We start from the raw sequence: 20,802 nt of genomic DNA, 5'->3' as shown, positions 1-20,802 counted from the left end.
TTGGAGAGAAGGGGCGGATTGGGAAGATCCAGGCGCCGCGTGCGGGACTCGGAGCTCCCCGCGCTCTGCCGCTCCTCTTCCCGGCGTCCGTGGGAGAAGCTCGGGATGAATCCAGCCCCGTGTCCGCAGGCCCAGGACACGGATCGAGCTGGGGAGCGGGAAAGCTCTCGGGGGAGATTCCCAGCCCTCCTGAGGAAATGGGGAAGGGAAGGGGCATTTCCGCGTCTCCCGCGGTGGCACTTGGGCTCGGTGGCACCAAAAGGCCTCGGAAGGTCCCTGCCCTGTTCCCGGGCACGGAGCAGGATCTTCCCTAGGGAAGCGGCGGGGGACACGGGTGTCCCGCAGGGAAAACCCTCCTGGATGCTGGAACCCGCCGGGTTTGTCCCCGCGCGCTGCTGACGCCGCGGCCGTCCCTAGGTGCACGCGTGGGAGATCTCGGACCAGCTCCTGCAGATCCGGCAGGATGTGGAATCCTGCTACTTCGCGGCGCAGACCATGAAGATGAAGATCCAGACGTCGTTCTACGAACTGCCCACGGACTCGCACGCGTCGCTGCGGGACTCCCTGCTCTCCCACATCCAGAACTTGAAGGACCTGTCCCCCGTCATCGTCACGCAGGTAGGAGCCCATCCGCGTGTCCCAAGGGATTCCCACGTTTTCCCCCCAAACCCACAGCCAAGCTCATAATGTTTGTGAACAGGTAAGACACTGAAGGGGGGAGTCCCTGATATTCCTGGCAGCCACCTTGAAACGTCTTCTCCCGGAATCCCGGAATGGTTGAGGTTGGAAGGGATCTAGGGATCACCCGGTGCAGCCCCTGCTCCAGCAGGGACACCCAGAGCACGGGGCACAGGGTGGCATCCAGGCGGGTTGGACATCTCCAGAGAAGGAGCCTCCACAGCCTCTCTGGGCAGCCTGTGCCAGGGCTCTGGCACCCTCACACCAAGGAAGTTCTTCCTCACATGGACATGGAGCTGCCTGGGCTTCAACTTGCACCCATGAGCCCTTGTCCTGTCCCTGGCCACCACCCACAAGAGTTTGGCCCCATCCTCCCTACACTATTTGTGGCTGGGAGAACAGGGCACCGGGCTGCGGTGGCAGAGGGGGACACGAGGACTCGTTCCCATTTGGTGCCCCTGAGGTTGGGCCAGGGGTGGCCCCTTTCCCCGCGTCCCCGGGGGCAGCCCTGGGTTTGGGCAGCGGCTCCTCTCTGATCTCCTGTTCTCTCCTGTCCCCTTGCAGCTCGCTCTAGCAATAGCAGACCTTGCCCTGCAAATGGCCTCCTGGAAGGGCTGCGTACAGACACTGGTGGAAAAGTGAGTACCTGCTTGTGCCATAAAACCCCGACCTGCTCGGGGGGAGTGTTTCTGTGTCTCCTGTTTTTATTCCTTGATGATCCCTCATCCCCTCCCACTGAGGTCCCACGGCCTTGTTGGAGTGGGAAGGATTTAGTTCGTCTGCACATTGGCAGCTGGATCTGCTTTGCTTGTAGGAAAGCAAAACTTTGCCTGTTTTTCTCAAGCTGCTTATCAAAAATCTTGAGCTTTACCGCCGAATTGGACACATCCCATCAAAGCTCTGCCCGCACACGCGTGTTTGGAATAACTCCTCCAATTCCAGCTGTGTGGTTTATTTTGCTTTGTTGGCGTGTGCGTAGCTGTCCCCCGCAGCCCTGCCTTGTCCCCTCCTCCGTTCCAGGTACAGCAACGATGTCACCTCGCTGCCCTTCCTGCTGGAGATCCTCACGGTGCTGCCCGAGGAGGTTCACAGCCGATCCCTGCGCATCGGAGCCAACCGCCGCACGGAGATCATCGAGGATCTGGCTTATTATTCCAGCACGGTCGTGTCCCTGCTGGTAAGGGGACGTGACACCGTGTCACCGAGCGCCCCTGAACCACGGGGCGCGTTCACGCCGTCGCTCGTTCCCCCTCTTTATCCCAGGTTATTCCAGGCCTGGCATGAGCACAAAGCTGTCTGGCAGCTGGCAGGAAGCCTGGGTGAAACAAGCTGCTTTTATAGTGCCCTTCCAAACAGATTAATCAGAATCACAGTCAGGTTTCTATTGTCGGTGCTGGCCTGAAAGCGGAGCTCGTTAAGGGAACCTGATGACTTTCTCATCCTCTCGACCAGCCCGCCGCGTGCGGATCGTGTCACCGCTGCGTGTGACACGGAGCGCCCGTCTGCCAGCCCGCCAGTGGGCTCGGGCTGAATTCCTGCACAGCTCTGGGTTATATGAGTAATAATCATAGAATCATAGAATGCTTAGGGTTGGAAGGGACCTCTAGGGATCACCCAGTCCAGCCCCTGCACACGCAGGGTCACCTAGAGCACGTGGCACAGGACTGCGTCCAAGCGGGTTGGAGATCTCCAGAGAAGGAGACTCCACAACCTCTCTGGGCAGCCTGTTCCAGTGCTCTGGCACCCTCACTGTTGGGAAATTTTTCCTTAAGTTCCTGTGGAACTTTTGGTGTTTCAGTTTGTGGCCGTTTCCTCTAGTTGTGTCGGTGGCCACCAGTGAAAAGAGGCCGCCCCATCCTCCTCACTGCCTCCCTTGAGGTACTTCTAGACACTGCTCAGGTCCCCTCTCAGCCTTCTCTTCTCCAGCTGAACAGGCCCAGCTCCCTCAGCCTCTCCTCATAGGGCAGATGTTCCAGGCCCCTCATCATCCTCGTAGCCCTGCCCGAGTTCAGCCCGTTCTGTTCCCCGTGCTGCCCTGTGAGCGCAGGGGTGCTGGGATTCCTGTTGCTGCCCGTGCCCGCTCCTCCTCACGCGGCAGCACGTGTGGGATGAGCCGGCTCCTCGTCTGCCCGAACGCTCCCTGCTGCCCTTCCCGGCGCAGCGCGTTCCCGGGAAGCTCGGCAGGAGCGCGGCTGCCGGCCCGTAGGCAGGTGGGATCGTCGGATTGGGAAGGGGCGCAGCCAGCTCAGCCACGGCCCGCGGCGGAAAGGAAATCCCTGCGCTCCAAAGGGATTGAGCTTGGAAGGGGCCAAGCTCCAAAGGGACCAATCCCGGAAGAGATCAAGCTTCAAAGGGTCAATCCCAGGAGGGACCAAGCTCCAAAGGGTCCAAGCCCGAAAGGGACTGAACTCCAAAGGGACCAATCCTAGAAGGGACTGAGCTCCAAAGGGACCAATCCTGGAAGGGGTCGAGCTCCAAAGGGTCCAATCCTGGAAGGGATTGAGCTCCAAAGGGACCAATCCTGGAAGGGATCGAGCTCGGAAGGGCCAATCCTAGAAGGGATCGAGCTCGGAAGGGCCAATCCTGGAAGGGACCGAGCTCCAAAGGGACCAATCCTAGAAAGGATCGAGCTCCAAAGGGACCAATCCTGGAAGGGACCGAGTGCCAAAGCGTCCAATCCTAGAAGGGATCAAGCTCCAAAGGGTCCAATCCTGGAAGGGACTGAGCACCAAAGGGACCAATCCTGGAAGGGATCGAGCTCGGAAGGGCCAATCCTGGAAGGGACCGAGCTCAGAAGGGCCAATCCTGGAAGGGATCGAGCTCCAAAGGGACCAATCCCAGAAGGGACCGAGCTCCAAAGGGACCAAGCTTGGAAGGGACCGAGCTCCAAAGGGACCAAGTTCGGAAGGGACCGAGCTCCAAAGGGACCAATCCTAGAAGGGATCGAGCTCCAAAGGGACCCAGCTCCAAAGGGACCAATCCTAGAAGGGATCGAGCTCCAAAGCGTCCAGTCCTGGAAGGGGTCGAGCTCCAAAGGGACCAATTCTGGAAGGGACCCAGCTCCAAAGGGACCAAGTTCGGAAGGGACCCAGCTCCGAAGGGACCAATCCTGGAAGGAACCCAGCTCCGAAGGGCTGAGCTCGGAAGGTGCCAAGCTTGGAAGGGACCGAGCTCCGAAGGGGCCGAGCCCTGGGGACAGCCCGGTGGCCACTCGCACCCCGTGTGTGGCTACGGCTGCCGGGAGCAGAATGGGCCACCGGGTTCCCTGCCGGTTTTCCCTATCCCGTTATCCTCTGCATCCGCGAGACTCCGATCCCGCTTCCTCCACGTGTGCCCAGAGCTTTCCTGGCCAGCTCCAGCATTTGACACCAGCTGCCTGAAGAGCAAAACTCAATTACCTGCATAGGACTCAAATGTTAAATCTCCTTTGGGTTACAAAGAGGTTTAAATCAGAAAATATATAAATTTGTCACAGAAACCGTGATAAAGTTCAAGATCAACCTCCAGGATAAAGCGTATAAATAGGGAGAGAAATATTTAACGTATAAATAGGGAGGGAAATATGTAAAGTATAAATAGGGAGGGAAATATGTAACGTATAAAAGCTAAAGCTAAAAATATAAAATATAAAAATATAAAAGCTAAAGCTAAAAATATAAAATATAAAAATATAAAAATATAAAAGCTAAAGCTTAAAATATAAAAATATAAAAGCTAAAAATATAAAGCTCCTAAGTGCTTTTCCCTTGTCCTGCTGCAGATGACGTGCGTGGAGAAGGCGGGCAACGACGAGAAGATGCTCATCAAAATCTTCCGCTGCTTGGGGAGCTGGTTCAACCTGGGCGTCCTGGACAGCACCTTCATGGCAAACAGCAAGTTGCTGTCCCTGCTCTTCGAGGTGCTGGTGAGTATTTCCTGGAGCCTTGGGAAGCAGGACGGTGCCTCTTGGAAATGCGGGAGGTTTTCTGGGAATGTTGGGTGCTGTCCCCGTGATGGGTGACGCTGCTTTTTGGCACCGCAAGGTGAGTTTGTCCCCTTCCTTCTACGTCGATTTGGAGCCTGCCGGTCTCTGCCCTGGCTCTCTGCTAGCAGGTGGGGAGGCAAGGCCTGTTCCTCGTCCTAGATCCGCACGGATCTGTGTTTTTAGACCTCGTGCTTTTATATGGCAAGAGAAAACTGAATAGCGAAGGTTCAGCGTAGATGGAAATAGGGGAAATCACTTCTGCCTGTGGCTTGAAATGGAAATATTCCCGGAGAGGTGCAGGTTTCCTGCAGTTCCTCTCCTATGACCTGGGATGGGAGGACGAGACGGACGGGCAGAAAGTCTTGGCTTTTGGGTGTAAATGGAAAAGCGCGTGGCCCTTTTTGGCTGTTTGTGTGCAACCAGCAGCTCGTGCACAATTATCTTTTCCTGCCCATCATCATCTTTGACAGCAGAGAGGTGAGACCCGGCCCGGTTCTGCTCGGGCTGTTGCACGGTGGAGAAAGAAAGAGCATTTGTACCCGTTCTAGCACAGGGTGCCACGTTTGAGCTTGGGTTTTTGGGACCTCCAGAGAGGGACCTTTGGTCTCCAGTGCTGCGCTCGATCCTTTCTGCAGCTCAAATTGTCTTGCAGGAATCTGAGCAAAAAATTACTCGAGCAATCCTTGTTGTGCATCGCTTGGAGTGAGTTTGGTATCGCCAGGGGACTGTGGGTTAGCAGTTAACTGAAGGTGTCTGTGGTCCCCAAGGAGGAAACTGAGCTTGTGTAATGCTAAACTCAATTTTGCTCCCCCTACTCCCCAAATTTTCACTAAAACAGTGCATTTCCCTTCTCTTGCCATCAGGGTAGCTAACTCCTTTGTGGCTTTTTTTCCTTTTTACCGTATCTGGACGTGAGGGAGTCCAGGAGGCCGGGAACATCGCGCGGGAGAGCCAGGAGCTGAGCACACAGGAATCCCTGCGGGAATTCCCTGCGGCCGCTGGCTCTGCCGCATCCGTGTCCTCCAACGGGAACCCTCCATTTAACCCGGGTTAAATCAGTGACAAACGTGGGAGCTCCCGGCCCATGGAGGCCTTGGCGGTGCTCTGCGCCCGGGCCAGCCTTTCTTCTTGGCACTGCCGTTGCCCTAAATTTAGGGGCTTTTCTTTATCCTCCCCTGCTTCCCACCCTCGTGTGTATTCCTGGGGCTTCAGGAATTGTTTTCCAGGTGCTTTAGGGCTTCTCGTGCAAACACGGAAATCGGCAGGTGCAAAATTCCCATTCCTTTGTTTCCTCCCTCCTCCCTGGTAACTCTCCTCTCCTCCCTAACGTGCCAGTCTCGTCTCCCTCCTTAATTGCCCGGGGCTCCGTGGGACCCATTAAAGCTCCTGTTAAATCAGCCTTGCACAAGTGCTAAAAATGTCCCCCCAGTGGGACCTGGAACCCACTTGTCCACCCCAGAGCATCGTCGTGATAAAGAGCGTCGTTGTGATAAATATTTCACGTGCGTGTGAGACCTCCTGGCCTTCCCTGCTTGGGAAAGGAGGAAAACGGGGCGAGTTTGGGGCGAGTTTCTGCAGCCCATCCTACTCCTGGGGATGCTGGCTCGCCGTCCCCGCCGAGTTGTAGGAATTCCATAGGGAATACACAGGAATGAGATCCTCGGTATCCCCTCGCGGTGGGCTCATTTGTGCTTCCCGTTTCCTGCAGCAACAAGACAAGACGTCGTCCAACCTGCACGAGGCGGCGTCGGACTGCGTGTGCTCGGCGCTCTACGCCATCGAGAACGTGGAGACCAACCTGCCCCTGGCCCTGCAGCTCTTCCAGGGGGTCCTCACCCTCGAGACCGCCTACCACATGGCCGTGGCACGGGAGGACCTGGACAAGTAAGTGGCCCTGCAGCCGGAATGCTGCGGGAATCCTGGAATCCTGGAATGGCTGAGGGTGGAAGGGACCTCTAGGGATCCCCCAGTGCAGCCCCTGCTCCAGCAGGGACGCCCAGAGCACGGGGCACAGGGTGGCATCCAGGCGGGTTGGACATCTCCAGAGAAGGAGCCTCCACAGCCTCTCTGGGCAGCCTGTGCCAGGGCTCTGGCACCCTCACACCAAGGAAGTTCTTCCTCACGTGGAGGTCGAACTTCCCATGTTTCAACTTGCACCCATGAGCCCTTGTCTGGTGCAAGTTGCATCTTCCCAACTTGGTCGAGATGCTGCTTTTAAAAGCAGTTGCTTCACGTGTGTCGGCTGTTACAAAACGCTGCTCTCCTGGTTGGAATCCTCCTGCTCCTCAGGCTCCGCTGGTTCCAGGCCAGTTTATGCCTATTCTCTTTTGCCAATGTGCTCATTCCCTAGCGTATTTCCAGGTGGGAAGCAGCCAGCCTTCACTCTGAGCTAAACCAGCCCTGTTCTGGCCCTCCTTGGAGACAATTTTCTTTCCCTGGTGCTCCCTGTCCTCTTCCCATTCCGAGTGATCCTCTGCTCGCTCCGGGCCAGGCAGGTCCCTGCTGCTCCCGGAGGGATCCCACTGCTCCCGGAGGATCCCGCCGCTCCGTTGGGACACCCGGTGTGCAGGGAACACCCGACCTGGTGTCTCATGTCTTACCCTTGTGGCATTAGTGTCTTGGAGCTGCTCTAACTTCAATCCATCCACAAGTTTCCAAAGCTATTTTGGCAGAAATACTCATTTTTATGAACTTGTGCTCTCTGCCACGGAATCCATCCCGTTTCTCCTGCTCAGACTCCATGGCTTTCCTTCTCCTGCGCGTGGTCCATCTGGAATTATCAGCGTGGATCATGAATGTTCATTCCTCCTTTTTCTGCAGCAGACAGGGGTGAGATCAGCTGCTGGAGCTTCCCCAGCACCTCCTTCCAAGCTGGCGTTTCCCCTTCCAGCGCTTCCCGCTGCTCTCCCTGCCCGCAGGCTCCGGCCCGCGCGGCCGTGCGTTATCCCATGGAGCTCGTCTCCATGTGAGCACCATGAGCAAAGCTTTCCGAGGCCTCCTTTCTTCCAATTCCCGTGTTTTGAAGCATTGCTCGTGCCAATGAGGTGGGCCCAGTCTGATTTTGGTAAACCCGTGGTGCATTTAACCCGTTTCCCTGTCTGTATATTCCAAAACCGTTGTAAAAACATGCAGCTGAGGTCAGGCAAGGACCCTCCATCCCCATCCCAAAAACATGCAGCTGAGGTCAGGCAAGGACCCTCCATCCCCATCCCAAAAACACGCAATTGAGGTCGGGCAAGGAGCCTCCATCCCCATTCCCAAAAACACACGACTGGGGTCGGGCAAGGAGCCTCCATCCCCATTCCCAAAAACACACGACTGGGGTCGGGCAAGGAGCCTCCATCCCCATTCCCAAAAACATGCGATTGAGGTCGGGCAAGGAGCCTCCATCCCCATCCCAAAAACACACAACTGGGATCGGGCAAGGACCCTCCATTCCCGTTCCCAAAAACACACGACTGGGATCGGGCAAGGAGCCTCCATCCCCATCCCAAAAACACACGACTGGGATCGGGCAAGGAGCCTCCATCCCCATTCCCAAACAGCAGCACTTGTGATTTGGTGGCTCTGCCTGCTGGTGTCGCTGATGGGAACGGCCAGGCCGGCAGCAGAGCTCTAGGGCAGATCTCCCCAGGATTCACTTTCTTTTCCGGATTTTGCTCGGAGAGCAGCAGTGCCCACGTCTTCCGCTCCAGAAATAAGCACGGCCTCGTGTCTGTCTCCTTGATCCTCCTGCATCCATCCCTCCTGTTCCATAATGGCATGGGAACGGAGGCCGAGCCTTGGTTCCGGCTGCGACACAAATCCTCAATCCTGCCCGTGTCCTGAGTTTGCAGCAGTCCCAAGTGGCTTTTTATCATGCCTGGAAAACCTTGTGCTCTTCTCATAAATGCCCTTGCAGGCTCTGCCAATCTGGCAATCCCGCTCCGTTTCTGCTTGTGGAGGCTTCCAAAACTTTTGGATTCTCCATCCCAACATCCCTTCGGCGCCGCCGAGGCGCTCGTCTTCCCGCTGATCCTTCTCACGTGGCTGAAGTCCGAGGCCTCCCTGCGTTTCCCTCCCCTTGTTCCAGCTGGGAATGCGAAGCCCAAATAACTCCTGCACCTTTGACGTGAAGTTTGAGGCTGTGTCATTGGGAGCCCCTCGTGCTGGGGGAATAACCAGTCTCTCAGCTTGCTGGTTACCCCTTTGGAAACTGAAAATCGCAGCAGCGCCTGTTCCTGTTAATTCTTCCGTCTGAAACCCGTCGGGTCGCTCCGTGATGCATGTGAAAGGCTGTTAAAATAACATCTCTGCTCTGCGGCTTCCTGAGGCACCCGCAGGGTTTCACCTGCAGGAGCCGCAAGGACGGGGCGCGATTAGTAGCCCCGATTTGGGGGGATATCTCCCCAAAATCCCTCCGGGTGACAGCGCTGGCCACGTTCCATCACCTCCGGGCTGTGCGGCTGCAGGGTTGTGGGAAGGGGGAAGCCTTTTGGGGTGGAAACCCTGAAAACCTGCAGGTAAGGGAGGCTGCGGGTGCATCTGCAAGACCTGGAGCATTTGAGCGTAGTAAAGCTAGGAGGGTTTTGTGGCATTTCAGCTGCCACCCTCAATTGTGACTTCCCCCTAGCCGTGTCTCACGCAGCGCTGTCCCTGCTGCTTGCAGGGCGGCATCCGGGGTTTATTTTTAAAGCAGGTTTGTATTTTACTCATCTGCAAATTTGCATCTTCCCAGCACTGAGCTAGAGCGGGGTTGTTTGGTAAGCAGCCCCGTGCTGTGCTCTTCGCTATTGTGAAACTCTGCCAGATTTTCTTGGAAACCAGCACTTTCCCCGGCTTCCCACCAAAGCCGAGTTGCTCCGGGTCTCGCGTTCCGCTTCCCGAACGCCCACGGAGGAAAGCAGAAGTGGGAGCTGGTGTTTCCCCACCCTTGAGTAGTCATACGTGGAATAAGTGACTCTCGCTGCTTTCCCCCCTCGCCAGGGTGCTCAATTACTGCCGCGTCTTCACCGAGCTCTGCGAGACCTTCCTGGACAAGATCGTCTGCACGCCGGGCCAGGGCCTGGGCGACCTGCGCACGCTGGAGCTGCTGCTCATCTGCGCCGGCCACCCGCAGTACGAGGTGGGTTTTGCTGCTCCCCGGCCGAAGCAGCAGCTCTGCCGTCCATTCCCGGCCTTGGGACCGTCATATCCATAGAATCCCAGAATGGTGAAGGTGGGAAGGGACCTCTAGGGATCATCCAGTCCAGCCCCTGCACACGCAGGGTCACCTAGAGCACGTGGCACAGGACTGCGTCCAAGCGGGTTTGAAGATCTCCAGAGAAGGAGACTCCACAACCTCTCTGGGCAGCCTGTTCCAGTGCTCTGGCACCCTCACTGGCAAGAAATTTTTCCTTAAGTTCCTGTGGAACTTTTGGTGCTTCAGTTTCTGGCCATTTCCTCTAGTCCTATCAGTGGCCACCAGTGAAAAGAGGCCGCCCCATCCTCCTCACTGCCTCCCTTGAGGTACTTCTAGACACTGCTCAGGTCCCCTCTCAGCCTTCTCTTCTCCAGCTGAACAGGCCCAGCTCCCTCAGCCTCTCCTCACAGGGCAGATGTTCCTATGAACATCGGGCTCCGTGGGTGCGCGGAGGCGCCCGGAGCGGCGCAGGAAGCGGGAGGTGCCGCTGCGGGTTCCCGCTGCCGCTTCCCCTTTCTCGTCCCCGTCACGGGGACGGGCGCAGGCCCCGCGGTGGCGCCGGCTCCGCTCTGAGCTCGGGCCCCTCCAACCACAGCAAATCATAGAATCATAGAATTATAGAATGCTGAAGGTTGGAAGGGACCTCTAGGGATCATCCAGTCCAACCCCTGCACACGCAGGGTCACCTAGAGCACGTGGCACAGGACTGCGTCCAAGCGGGTTTGGAGATCTCCAGAGAAGGAGACTCCACAACCTCTCTGGGCAGCCTGTTCCAGGGCTCTGGCACCCTCACTGTTAATAATTTTTTCCTTAAGTTCCTGTGGAACTTTTGGTGCTTCAGTTTGTGGCCATTTCCTCTAGTTCTGTTGGTGGCCACTACTGAAAAGAGACCAGCACCATCCTCTGAAGCAGAGCAGGGTTTAGCCGAGCAGCGAAGGCTCCTCCGGGGCAGCCCCTCGGGGCTTGTTGGCCACCAAAATGGTGCAGACGAGCGCGGGGTTCGGGTCAGGCTTAGGGGACAACAGCTTGGCCATTTGATGTGGAATGAGGTGACGTTGGCTCTGAAGCAAAAGCTTCAGGGCTGCTTTTGCAGACAGGGCCCGTGACAGCTTTTCAGCTTAATGCATTGAGTTTAAATCCTTTGATAGGTGACGGGGAGCAAAGGTGGGGGAACGGGTGCCCGAGGGTGCCGGTACCGGTGGGATGGAGGGCTCTGCTGCTCCCAGGGCGCTGATTCCTCTCCCTCCAAACAGGTGGTGGAAATTTCCTTCAACTTCTGGTACCGCCTGGGCGAGCACCTGTACAAGACGGACGACGCCGTCATCCACAGCATCTTCAAGGCCTACATCCAGCGGCTGCTGCACGCGCTGGCCCGGCACTGCCAGCTCGACGCCGACCACGTAAGGCCAGTTGGAACCCCGGGCAGCTCCGTGTCCACGTGAGGAAGGAATTCCTTGGTGTGAGGGTGCCAGAGCCCTGGCACAGGCTGCCCAGAGAGGCTGTGGAGGCTCCTTCTCTGGAGATGTCCAACCCGCCTGGATGCCACCCTGTGCCCCGTGCTCTGGGTGTCCCTGCTGGAGCAGGGGCTGCACTGGGTGATCCCTGGAGGTCCCTGCCACCCTCAACCATTCCGGGATTCTGTTTGCTTCCTTCCTGTTCCTGGGAGGGAGGGCAGGAAGGATGGATCTCCCGGGAATCGGGGGTGTTTTTCCTGTGGGTAAATGGGAGCGTGGGGGGTTCCCTGCGGCGCCGTCGGCAGCTTCCCCTGTGCTGCTCCAGGAGGGTGTCCCGGAGGAGACCGATGACTTCGGGGAGTTCCGCATGCGGGTCTCGGACCTGGTCAAGGACCTCATCTTCCTGGTGGGCTCGGTGGAGTGCTTTGCTCAGGTGGGTGCGCGGGAGCGTCGCGCTGCCAGCGGGGTGGCCCTGGCCCTGCCATGTGTCCCCAAGAGGAAGTGCCTGGCCCTGCCCTGGCCTTGCCGCATGTCCCCAAGGGGGAAGCTCATGCGAGGCCGGAGCCTGGGGCCTCCCGGGGAGGCCAGCGAGCGGGTGGCGCTGGCCTGGGGAGGAGCTGGTGCCTGCAGGCCGCGTTTGCAGCTTCCTTAGCCAGCGATTCCCTTCCTCACGGCCTCCTTAGCCAGCGATTCCCTTCCTTGCAGCTTCCTTAGCCAGCAGTTCCCTTCCCGGCAGCCTCCTTATCCACAATTCTCCTCCTGGGGGCCACCTTAGCGAGTGATTCCGTTCCCGGTGGCCTCTGTAGCGGGCTGGTCCCTTCCCGGTGGCCTCCTTAGTGATTCCCTTCCCAGTGGCCTCCTTAGTGATTCCCTTCCCAGTGGCCTCCTTAGTGATTCCCGTCCGGGTGGCCTCCTTAGCAATTCCCATCCCGGCGGCCTCCTTAGCGGTTCCCGTCCCGCGGCCTCCTCAGCCGTTCCCTTCCCGGCGGCCTCCTTAGCGGTTCCCTTCCCGGAGGTCTCCTTAGTGGTTCCCTTCCTGGTGGCCTCCTTAGCCGTTCCCGTCCCGGTGGCCTCCTTAGCCGTTCCCGTCCCGGCGGCCTCCTCAGCCATTCCCATCCTGGCGGCCTCCTTAGCCGGTCCCATCCCGGCGGCCTCCTTAGCCATTCCCGTCCCGGCGGCCTCCTCAGCCATTCCCTTCCCAGCGGCCTCCTTAGCCGTTCCCGTCCCGGCGGCCTCCTTAGCGATCCCCTTCCCGGTGGCCTCCTCAGCCCTTCCCGTCCCGGCAGCCTCTGTAGCCCTTCCCGTCCCGGCAGCCTCCGTAGCGATCCCCTTCCCGGTGGCCTCCTTAGTGGTTCCCGTCCCGGCAGCCTCCGTAGCGGTTCCCGTCCCTCCTTGCAGCTCTACGCCACCCTGAAGGACGGGAACCCTCCCTGGGAGGTGACGGAGGCCGTCCTCTTCATCATGGCCTCCATCGCCAAGAGCGTGGACCAGTGAGTGCGCTGCGGCCCCGGGATTCTCCCGGGAAGCCGCCGCCGTGGGCGGAAAGCGGGATGCACCGGTGGGAAGGGAGGTTCTGCTGCTGCCCGGCTCCGGTGCCACCCGTGAGCGGAGCGGGATTCGCTGTGCGGAACCCACGGCTCCCGGCGGGAATGGGAGCGGGCCCCACGCTGGGAATGGGAGCTGCTCCCTGCAGTGGGAATGGGAACAGGAGCTGCTCCCTGCAGTGGGAACGGGAACGGGAGCTGCTCCCTGCAGCGGGAATGGGAACGGGGGCTGCTCCCTGCAGTGGGAATGGGAACAGGAGCTGCTCCCTGCAGTGGGAATGGGAATGGGAGCTGCTCCCTGCAGTGGGAATGGGAACGGGAGCTGCTCCCTGCAGTGGGAATGGGAATGGGAGCTGCTCCCTGCAGTGGGAATGGGAACGGGAGCTGCTCCCTGCAGTGGGAATGGGAACGGGAGCTGCTCCCTGCAGTGGGAATGGGAACGGGAGCTGCTCCCTGCAGTGGGAATGGGAAAGGGGGCTGCTCCCTGCAGTGGGAATGGGAACGGGAGCTGCTCCCTGCAGCGGGAATGGGAACGGGAGCTGCTCCCTGCAGTGGGAATGGGAACGGGAGCTGCTCCCTGCAGTGGGAATGGGAACGGGGGCTGCTCCCTGCAGTGGGAATGGGAATGGGGGCTGCTCCCTGCAGTGGGAATGGGAATGGGGGCTGCTCCCTGCAGTGGGAATGGGAATGGGGGCTGCTCCCTGCAGTGGGAACGGGAACGGGAGCTGCTCCCTGCAGTGGAAACGGGAACAGGGGCTGCTCCCTGCAGTGGGAATGGGAATGGGAATGGGGGCTGCCTACCCCAGTGGAAAACAGGAACGGGGGCTGCTTTCCACTCTGGAAATGGGAATGGGAGCTGCCCTCCACACTGGGAACAGGAATGGGAGCTGCCCCTGCCACTGGAAATAGGAATGGGGGCTGCCCCCAACACTGGGAACGAGAATGGGAGCTATCCCCACACTGGGATTGGGAATGGGAGCTGCCCCCTGTGCTGGGAGTGGGATTGGGAGCTGCCCCCTGTGCTGGGAATGGGATTGGGAGCTGCCCCATGTGCTGGGAATGGGATTGGGAGCTGCCCCATGTGCTGGGAATGGGATTGGGAGCTGCCCCATGTGCTGGGAATGGGATCAGGAGCTGCCCTCCATGCTGGGAATGGGATCGGGAGCTGCCCCATGTGCTGGGAATGGGATCGGGAGCTGCCCTCCATGCTGGGAATGGGATCGGGAGCTGCCCCATGTGCTGGGAATGGGATTGGGAGCTGCCCCCCGTGCTGGGAATGGGATCGGGAGCTGCCCTCCATGCTGGGAATGGGATTGGGAGCTGCTGCCTGTGCTGGGAATGGGATCGGGAGCTGCCCCCGGTGCTGGGAATGGGATCGGGAGCTGCCCCCGGTGCTGGGAATGGGATTGGGAGCTGACCCCTGTGCTGGGAATGGGATCGGGAGCTGCCCTCCATGCTGGGAATGGGATCGGGAGCTGCCCTCCGCACTGGGAATGGGATCGGGAGCTGCCCCCGGTGCTGGGAATGGGATCGGGAGCTGCCCCCCGTGCCAGGAATGGGATCGGGAGCTGCCCCCTGTGCTGGGAATGGGATTGGGAGCTGCCCTCCATGCTGGGAATGGGATTGGGAGCTGCCCTCCATGCTGGGAATGGGCTCCCCCCCGGCTGCAGCCGCGGGAGCCCCCGCCAGCCGGGCCTGCCTGTGTCCCGGTTCTGGTGCCGCTGGCGCTTCCGGAGGTGTCGGGATCCCGGAGGTGTCGGGATCCCTCCGGCCGCATCCCGGCTCGGAGGAGCCTCCCTCGGCCCGGCCCGTGCGGGCCGCGGGGCTGCCAACCCCAAAGGGCCCCGGCGGCCGCTCCGAGGCCCCGTCCCGGGGAGCCCTTCCCGGGAGCGCCGCGGGGCTGAGGCGGGCGCCGTTCCCGCAGGGAGAACAACCCGACGCTGGTGGAGGTGCTGGAGGGGGTGGTGCGGCTGCCCGAGACGGTGCACACGGCGGTGCGCTACACCAGCATCGAGCTGGTGGGCGAGATGAGCGAGGTGGTGGACCGCAACCCGCGCTTCCTGGGTGAGCGCGCGGCGCCGCGGACCCGCCGGCATCCCGGAGCGCTCCCGCTCCATCCCTGCATCCCGGAGCGCTCCCGCTCCATCCGCGTGTCCCGCTCCGCCCTGCGTCCCTGCGGCCCGGCGCGCTCCGGATCCACCCGGCATCCCGGCGCGCTCCCGCTGCATCCGTGTGTCCCGCTCCGCCCTGCATCCCTGCGTCGTGGCGCGCTCCGGATCCACCCGGCATCCCAGCGCGCTCCCGCTGCGTCCGTGTGTCCCGCTGTGTCCGTGTGTCCCTGCGTCCCGGCGTGCTCCTGCAGCACGCTCCGGATCCGCCGGCATCCCGGCGCGTTCCCGCTCCATCCGCGTGTCCTGCTCCGCCCTGCATCCCGGCGCGCTCCCGCTCCATCCGCGTGTCCCGGCATGCTCCCGCTCCGTCCGCATGTCCCCCTCCATCCGCGTGTCCCGCTCCGCCTTGCGTCCCTGCGGCCCGGCGCGCTGCGGATCCGCCGGCATCCCGGCGCGCTCCCGCTCCGTCCGCGTGTCCCGGCGCGCTCTCCCGCTCCGTCCGCGTGTCCCGCTCCGCCCTGCATCCCTGCGTCCCGGCGTGCTGTGGATCCACTGGCATCCCGGTGCGCTCCCGCTCCGTCCGCGTGTCTCCCTCCATCCGCGTGTCCCGCTCCGTCTGCGTGTCCCGCTCCGCCCTGCATCCTGGCGAGCTCCCAGTCCGTCCGCGTGTCCCTGCGTCCCAGCGCGCTCCCGCTCCATCCGCGTGTCCCACTCCGCCCTGCATCCCTGCGTCCCGGCGCGCTCCGGATCCGCCAGCATCCCGGCGCGCTCCCACTCCGTCCGCGTGTCCCGGCATGCTCCCGCTCCGTCTGCGTGTCCCCCTCCATCTGCGTGTCCTGCTCCATCCGTGTGTCCCGTTCCGCCCTGCATCCCTGCATCCCGGCACACTCCCGCTCCATCTGTGTGTCCCAATGCACCCTGTGGCCCGGCGCGCTCCCGGTCCATCCGCGCGTCCCCGCATCCTGGCGCACTCCCGCTCTGCCCTGCGTCCTGGCATGCTCGCGGTCCACCCCATGTCCCGGTCCACCCCATGTCCCCGCGTCCCAGCGCGCTCCCGGTCCACCCCACGTCCGCGTGTCCCTGCACACTCCCAGTCTGCCCCGTGTCCGTGCATCCCAACGTGCTCCTGGTCCTCCCCGTGTCCCAGTGCGCTCCCAGTTTGTCCCACTGCATCCCAGCACACTCCTGGTCCGCCCCGTGTCCTGGCGCGCTCCCGGCCCACCCTGTGTCCCCATGTCCCCACACGCTGCCGTATCCCCATGTCCCCATGTCCCCACATGCTCCGGGTCCACCCTGTGTCCCCATGTCCCCACACGCTCCCGTGTCCCCATGTCCCCATGTCCCCACATGCTCCGGGTCCACCCTGTGTCCCCACGTCCCCATGTGCTCCCGGTCCACCCTGTATCCCCATGTCCCCACACACTCCCGTGTCCCCGCATCCCGGTGTTCTCCTGGTCAGCCCTGTGTCCCCACGTCCCCACACGCTCCTGTGTCCCCGTGTCCCCACACGCTCCCGTGTCCCCATGCCCTCCTAGTCTGCCCTGTGTCCCCATGTCCCCACACGCTCCCGTGTCCCCACGTCCCCATGCACTCTTGGTCCACCCCGTGTCCCCATGTCCCCACACGCTCCTGTGTCCCCATGTCCCCACACGCTCCTGTATCCCCGCATCCCGGTGTTCTCCCGGTCCACCCTGTGTCCCCATGTCCCCACACGCTCCCATATCCCCGCATCCTGGTGTGCTCCTGGTCCACCCTGTGTCCCCATGTCCCCACATGCTCCTGTGTCCCCATGTCCCCACATGCTCCCGTGTCCCCGCATCCCGGTGTTCTCCTGGTCAACCCTGTGTCCCCATGTCCCCACATGCTCCTGTGTCCCCATGTCCCCACATGCTCCTGGTCCACCCCGTGTCCCCACGTCCCCACACGCTCCCGTGTCCCCGCATCCCAGCGCGCTCCCCATTCGCCCCGCGTCCCGGCGCGCTCCCGGCGCGTCCCGGCGCCATCGCCCCGCGTGTCCCCGCAGACCCGGTGCTGGGCTACCTCATGAAGGGGCTGTGTGACCGGCGGCTGGCGTCGGCCGCGGCCAAGGCCATCCACAACATCTGCTCCGTGTGCCGGGACCACATGGCGCAGCACTTCCACGGGCTGCTCGACATCGCGCGCTCCCTCGACTCCTTCGCGCTGTCCCCGGAGGCGGCCGTGGGGCTGCTCAAAGGTGGGGCTGGGGGGGCCGTCTGGGGACTCTGGGGCAGGGGGGGACCCTCAGGAATGTGGGGACCTGCCCCTGGGCACGTGGGGACGCTTGGGAACGTGGGGACCTGGCCCTGGGCGCGTGGGGACCCCCGGGCATGGGGGACCTGGCCCTGGACACATGGGGACACTCGGGAATGTGGGGACCTGCCCCTGGGCGCGTGGGGACACTTGGGAACGTGGGGACCTGCCCCTGGGTGCATGGGGACCTGCCCCTCTGCATGTGGGGACCTGCCCCTGGGTGCATGGGGACCTGTCCGTGGTCATGGGGGGACCCTCGGACATGTGGGGACCTGCCCCTGGGCACATGGGGACACTCGGGAACGTGGGGACCTGCCCCTGGGTGCATGGGGACCTGCCCCTCTGCATGTGGGGACCTGTCCGTGGGCATGGGGGGGACCCTCGGACATGTGGGGACCTGCCCCTGGGCGCGTGGGGACACTTGGGAACGTGGGGATCTGCCCCTGGGTGCGTAGGGACCCTCGGAAATGTGGGGACCTGCCCCTGGGTGCATGGGGACACTTGGGCATGGGGGGACCTGCCCCTGGGCACATGGGGACCTTTGGGCACATGGGGTCCTGCCCCTGGGCACGTGGGGACACTTGGGCACGGAGGGGACCTGCCCCTGGGCGCGTGGGGACCCTCGGGCACGGGGGGACCTGCCCCTGGGTGCATGGGGACCTGTCCGTGGGCACGGGGGGGACCTGCCCCTGGGCGCGTGGGGACACTCGGGAATGTGGGGACCTGCCCCTGGGTGCGTGGGGACCTATCCGTGGGCATGGGGGGACCCTCAGACACGTGGGGACCTGTCCCTGGGCACATGGGGACACTCGGGAATGTGGGGACCTGCCCCTGGGTGCATGGGAACCTGCCCCTCTGCATGTGGGGACCTGTCTGTGGGCATGGGGGGGACCCTCGGACATGTGGGGACCTGCCCCTGGGCGCGTGGGGACACTCGGGAATGTGGGGATCTGCCCCTGGGCACGTGGGGACACTTGGGCATGTGGGGACCCTCGGGCGCGTGGGGACCTGCCCCGGGTGCATGGGGACACTTGGGCACGGGGGGACCTGCCCCTGGGCATGAGGGGACCCTCGGGAATGTGGGGACCTGCCCCTGGGTGTGTGGGGACCCTCGGACACAGAGGGACCTGCCCCTGGGTGCATGGGGACACTCGAGCATATGGGGTCCTGCTCCTGGGTGCATGGGGACATTTGGGCACAGGAGGACCTGCCCCTGGGCGTGTGGGGACACTTGGGCGCATGAGGACCTGCCCCTGGGTGCGTGGGGACACTCGGATGCACATGGGGTCCTGGCCCTGGGCGCAGGGGGTCCTGCCCCATGACGCGTGGGGACCCTCGGGCACATGGGGACCCTCGGGCACATGGGGACCTGCCCCTGGGCACATGGGGACCTGCCCCTCGCACGTCCCCGCATCCTCCCTCTGCTCCCGGCGCCACCGCCGTCCCTCCCTCCCGTCCCCCCGGGATCCAGGGTGGGATTTACCGGGAGGGCCAGGGCTGTCCCGGGCCGGCGCCGCTCGGGGCCGCGTCCCACGTGTCCCCCGTGTCCCCCGTGTCCCCCGGCAGGGACGGCGCTGGTCCTGGCCCGCCTGCCCTTGGAGAAGATCGCGGAGTGTCTGAGCGAGCTCTGCGCCGTGCAGGTGCTGGCGCTCAAGAAGGTGCGTCCGGGGCCGCCTCCGCGTCATCCCGCCGCATCCGGGAGAATTCCCAGCGTTTGGGGCCCGTCCCGCACGGGGAGAGCACGGGGGTGACACGGGGGTGACACAGGGGTGACACGGGGGTGACACGGGGGTGACACGGGCCGCGTGTCCCTCCTCGGCTGAGGGGCTCCCTGTCCCGGCGCGGACACGTAGCGGATTTGGGAAGCGGGAAGGGCCCCTGGAATGCGGGGAGCCAGAATGCGCCCGGGAGAGCCACCCCGGGGTCCCCGCTGTCCCCTGCCTGTCCCCGCGGCTCCGCCAAGGGCCGCGTTGCGGAGCCCCGGAGCCGCCTCCGTTGGGAACCGGGGCGAAGGGAGGGCCCGAATCCCAGCGGGGGGGTTATCCCGGGAGAAGGGCTGCGTTCCGTAGGAATAACACGGGAATGGGGCCGGGAATGGGGCGGCCCGTGCTGAGCGGCCGCCCCCGTCCCGCAGCTGCTGTCGCAGGAGCCCAGCAACGGGCTCTCCTCGGACCCCACGGTGCCGCTCGACCGTCTCGCCGTCATCTTCAGGTACCGGGGACGGGGACGTCCCGCTCGTCCCCCCGCGGCTCCGGAGCGCGGGAAGGGCCGTCCCCAACCGGTGACGGTCACGAGTCACTTCCATGAGGCCACCGGGACCGGCCGCCCTTGCGCAAACGGGGGCGTCCCCGGCGAGAGCCTTTCGGGGCCCTTTTTGGTGTTCGGAACAGGGGCTTGAAACCCCCCAAAAGGAGCAGCGGGAGCCCCAAACCCTTCAGCTTTTGCCTCCCCGCAGACACACGAACCCCATCGTGGAGAACGGCCAGATCCACCCGTGCCAAAAAGTCATCCAGGAGGTGAGGGAGGCCACGGTGGCAGCGGTGGCCGTGGTGGCCGTGGTGGCTGCGGTGGCTGCGGTGGCCGTGGTGGCCTTGGTGGCCGGGGTGGCCGGTGCTCAGCGCCGTCCCCGTGCCCAGATCTGGCCCGTGCTCTCGGAGACGCTCAACAAGCACAGCGCCGACAACCGCATCGTGGAGCGCTGCTGCCGCTGCCTGCGCTTCGCCGTGCGCTGCGTGGGGAAGGGCTCCGCCGCGCTGCTGCAGCCGCTCGTCACGCAGGTGGGGACGGGGACGTGGGGACGGCCGAGCGGTGGGGACAGGGGGACACGGGGACGGCTGAGTGGCGGGGACATGGGGAATGGGGACAGCCGAGCGGCGGGGACGGGGGGACACGGGGACGGCTGAGCGGCGGGGACGGGGGGACATGGGGACAGCCAAACGGTGGGGACATGGGGACAGCCGAGCGGCGGGGACGGGGGGACACGGGGACGGCTGAGCAGCGGGGACACGGGGATGGGGGGACGGCCGAGTGGCAGGGACATGGGGACATGGGGACAGCCGAGCGGTGGGGATGGGGGGACACGAGGACATGGGGATGGCCGAGCGGCAGGGACAGGGGGACATGGGGACGGCTGAGCGGCAGGGACACGGGGATGGGGGGACGGCCGAGTGGCAGGGACATGGGGACATGGGGACAGCTGAGCGGTGGGGACAGGGGAACACGGGGACGGCTGAGCGGCGGGGACGGGGGGACACGAGGACATGGGGATGGCCGAGCGGCGGGGACAGGGGTCAGGGGGACGGCTGAGTGGCGGGGACACGGGGACATAGGGACACGGGGATGGCTGAGCGGCGGGGACGCGGGGATGGGGGGACGGCCGAGTGGCAGGGACATGGGGACATGGGGACAGCCGAGCGGTGGGGACACGGGGACATGGGGACATGGGGATGGCTGAGCGGTGGGAACAGGGGGATGGGGGGACGGCCGAGTGACAGGGACATGGGGACATGGGGACATGGGGACAGCCGAGCGGTGGGAACGGGGGGACAGGGGGACACAGGGACATGGGGACGGCCGAGCGGCAGGAATGGGGGGACGGGGGGACACGGGGACACGGGGA

The 20,802-nt window shown here is 63.0% G+C and overlaps 1 protein-coding gene across 1 annotated transcript in view; it reads left to right on the top strand.

The window, feature by feature from the left end:
• The first annotated feature begins 402 nt into the window (after positions 1–402).
• LOC104573624 (transportin-3) overlaps positions 403–20,802 on the top strand; it is a 29,048-nt gene continuing 8,648 nt past the window's right edge. Inside the window, exons 1-15 of the mRNA XM_088537947.1 lie at positions 403–618; positions 1,243–1,316; positions 1,699–1,855; positions 4,439–4,582; positions 6,351–6,526; positions 9,608–9,746; positions 11,057–11,203; positions 11,583–11,690; positions 12,656–12,747; positions 14,726–14,865; positions 16,936–17,127; positions 18,750–18,841; positions 19,318–19,394; positions 19,639–19,699; positions 19,820–19,960. Coding sequence (XP_088394073.1) covers positions 496–618; positions 1,243–1,316; positions 1,699–1,855; positions 4,439–4,582; positions 6,351–6,526; positions 9,608–9,746; positions 11,057–11,203; positions 11,583–11,690; positions 12,656–12,747; positions 14,726–14,865; positions 16,936–17,127; positions 18,750–18,841; positions 19,318–19,394; positions 19,639–19,699; positions 19,820–19,960 — 1,863 coding nt within the window. The 5' untranslated portion in view covers positions 403–495. The remainder of the gene's footprint in view (positions 619–1,242; positions 1,317–1,698; positions 1,856–4,438; positions 4,583–6,350; positions 6,527–9,607; positions 9,747–11,056; positions 11,204–11,582; positions 11,691–12,655; positions 12,748–14,725; positions 14,866–16,935; positions 17,128–18,749; positions 18,842–19,317; positions 19,395–19,638; positions 19,700–19,819; positions 19,961–20,802) is intronic.

Source organism: Tinamus guttatus, unplaced genomic scaffold (assembly GCF_059628265.1).
Source record: "Tinamus guttatus ecotype Peru unplaced genomic scaffold, ASM5962826v1 Tinamus_guttatus_pri_ptg000911l, whole genome shotgun sequence".
Taxonomy (NCBI): domain Eukaryota; kingdom Metazoa; phylum Chordata; class Aves; order Tinamiformes; family Tinamidae; genus Tinamus; species Tinamus guttatus.
The sequence above is the reverse complement of the archived record's forward strand: the minus strand, read 5'-3'. Positions and strand labels throughout refer to the sequence as shown.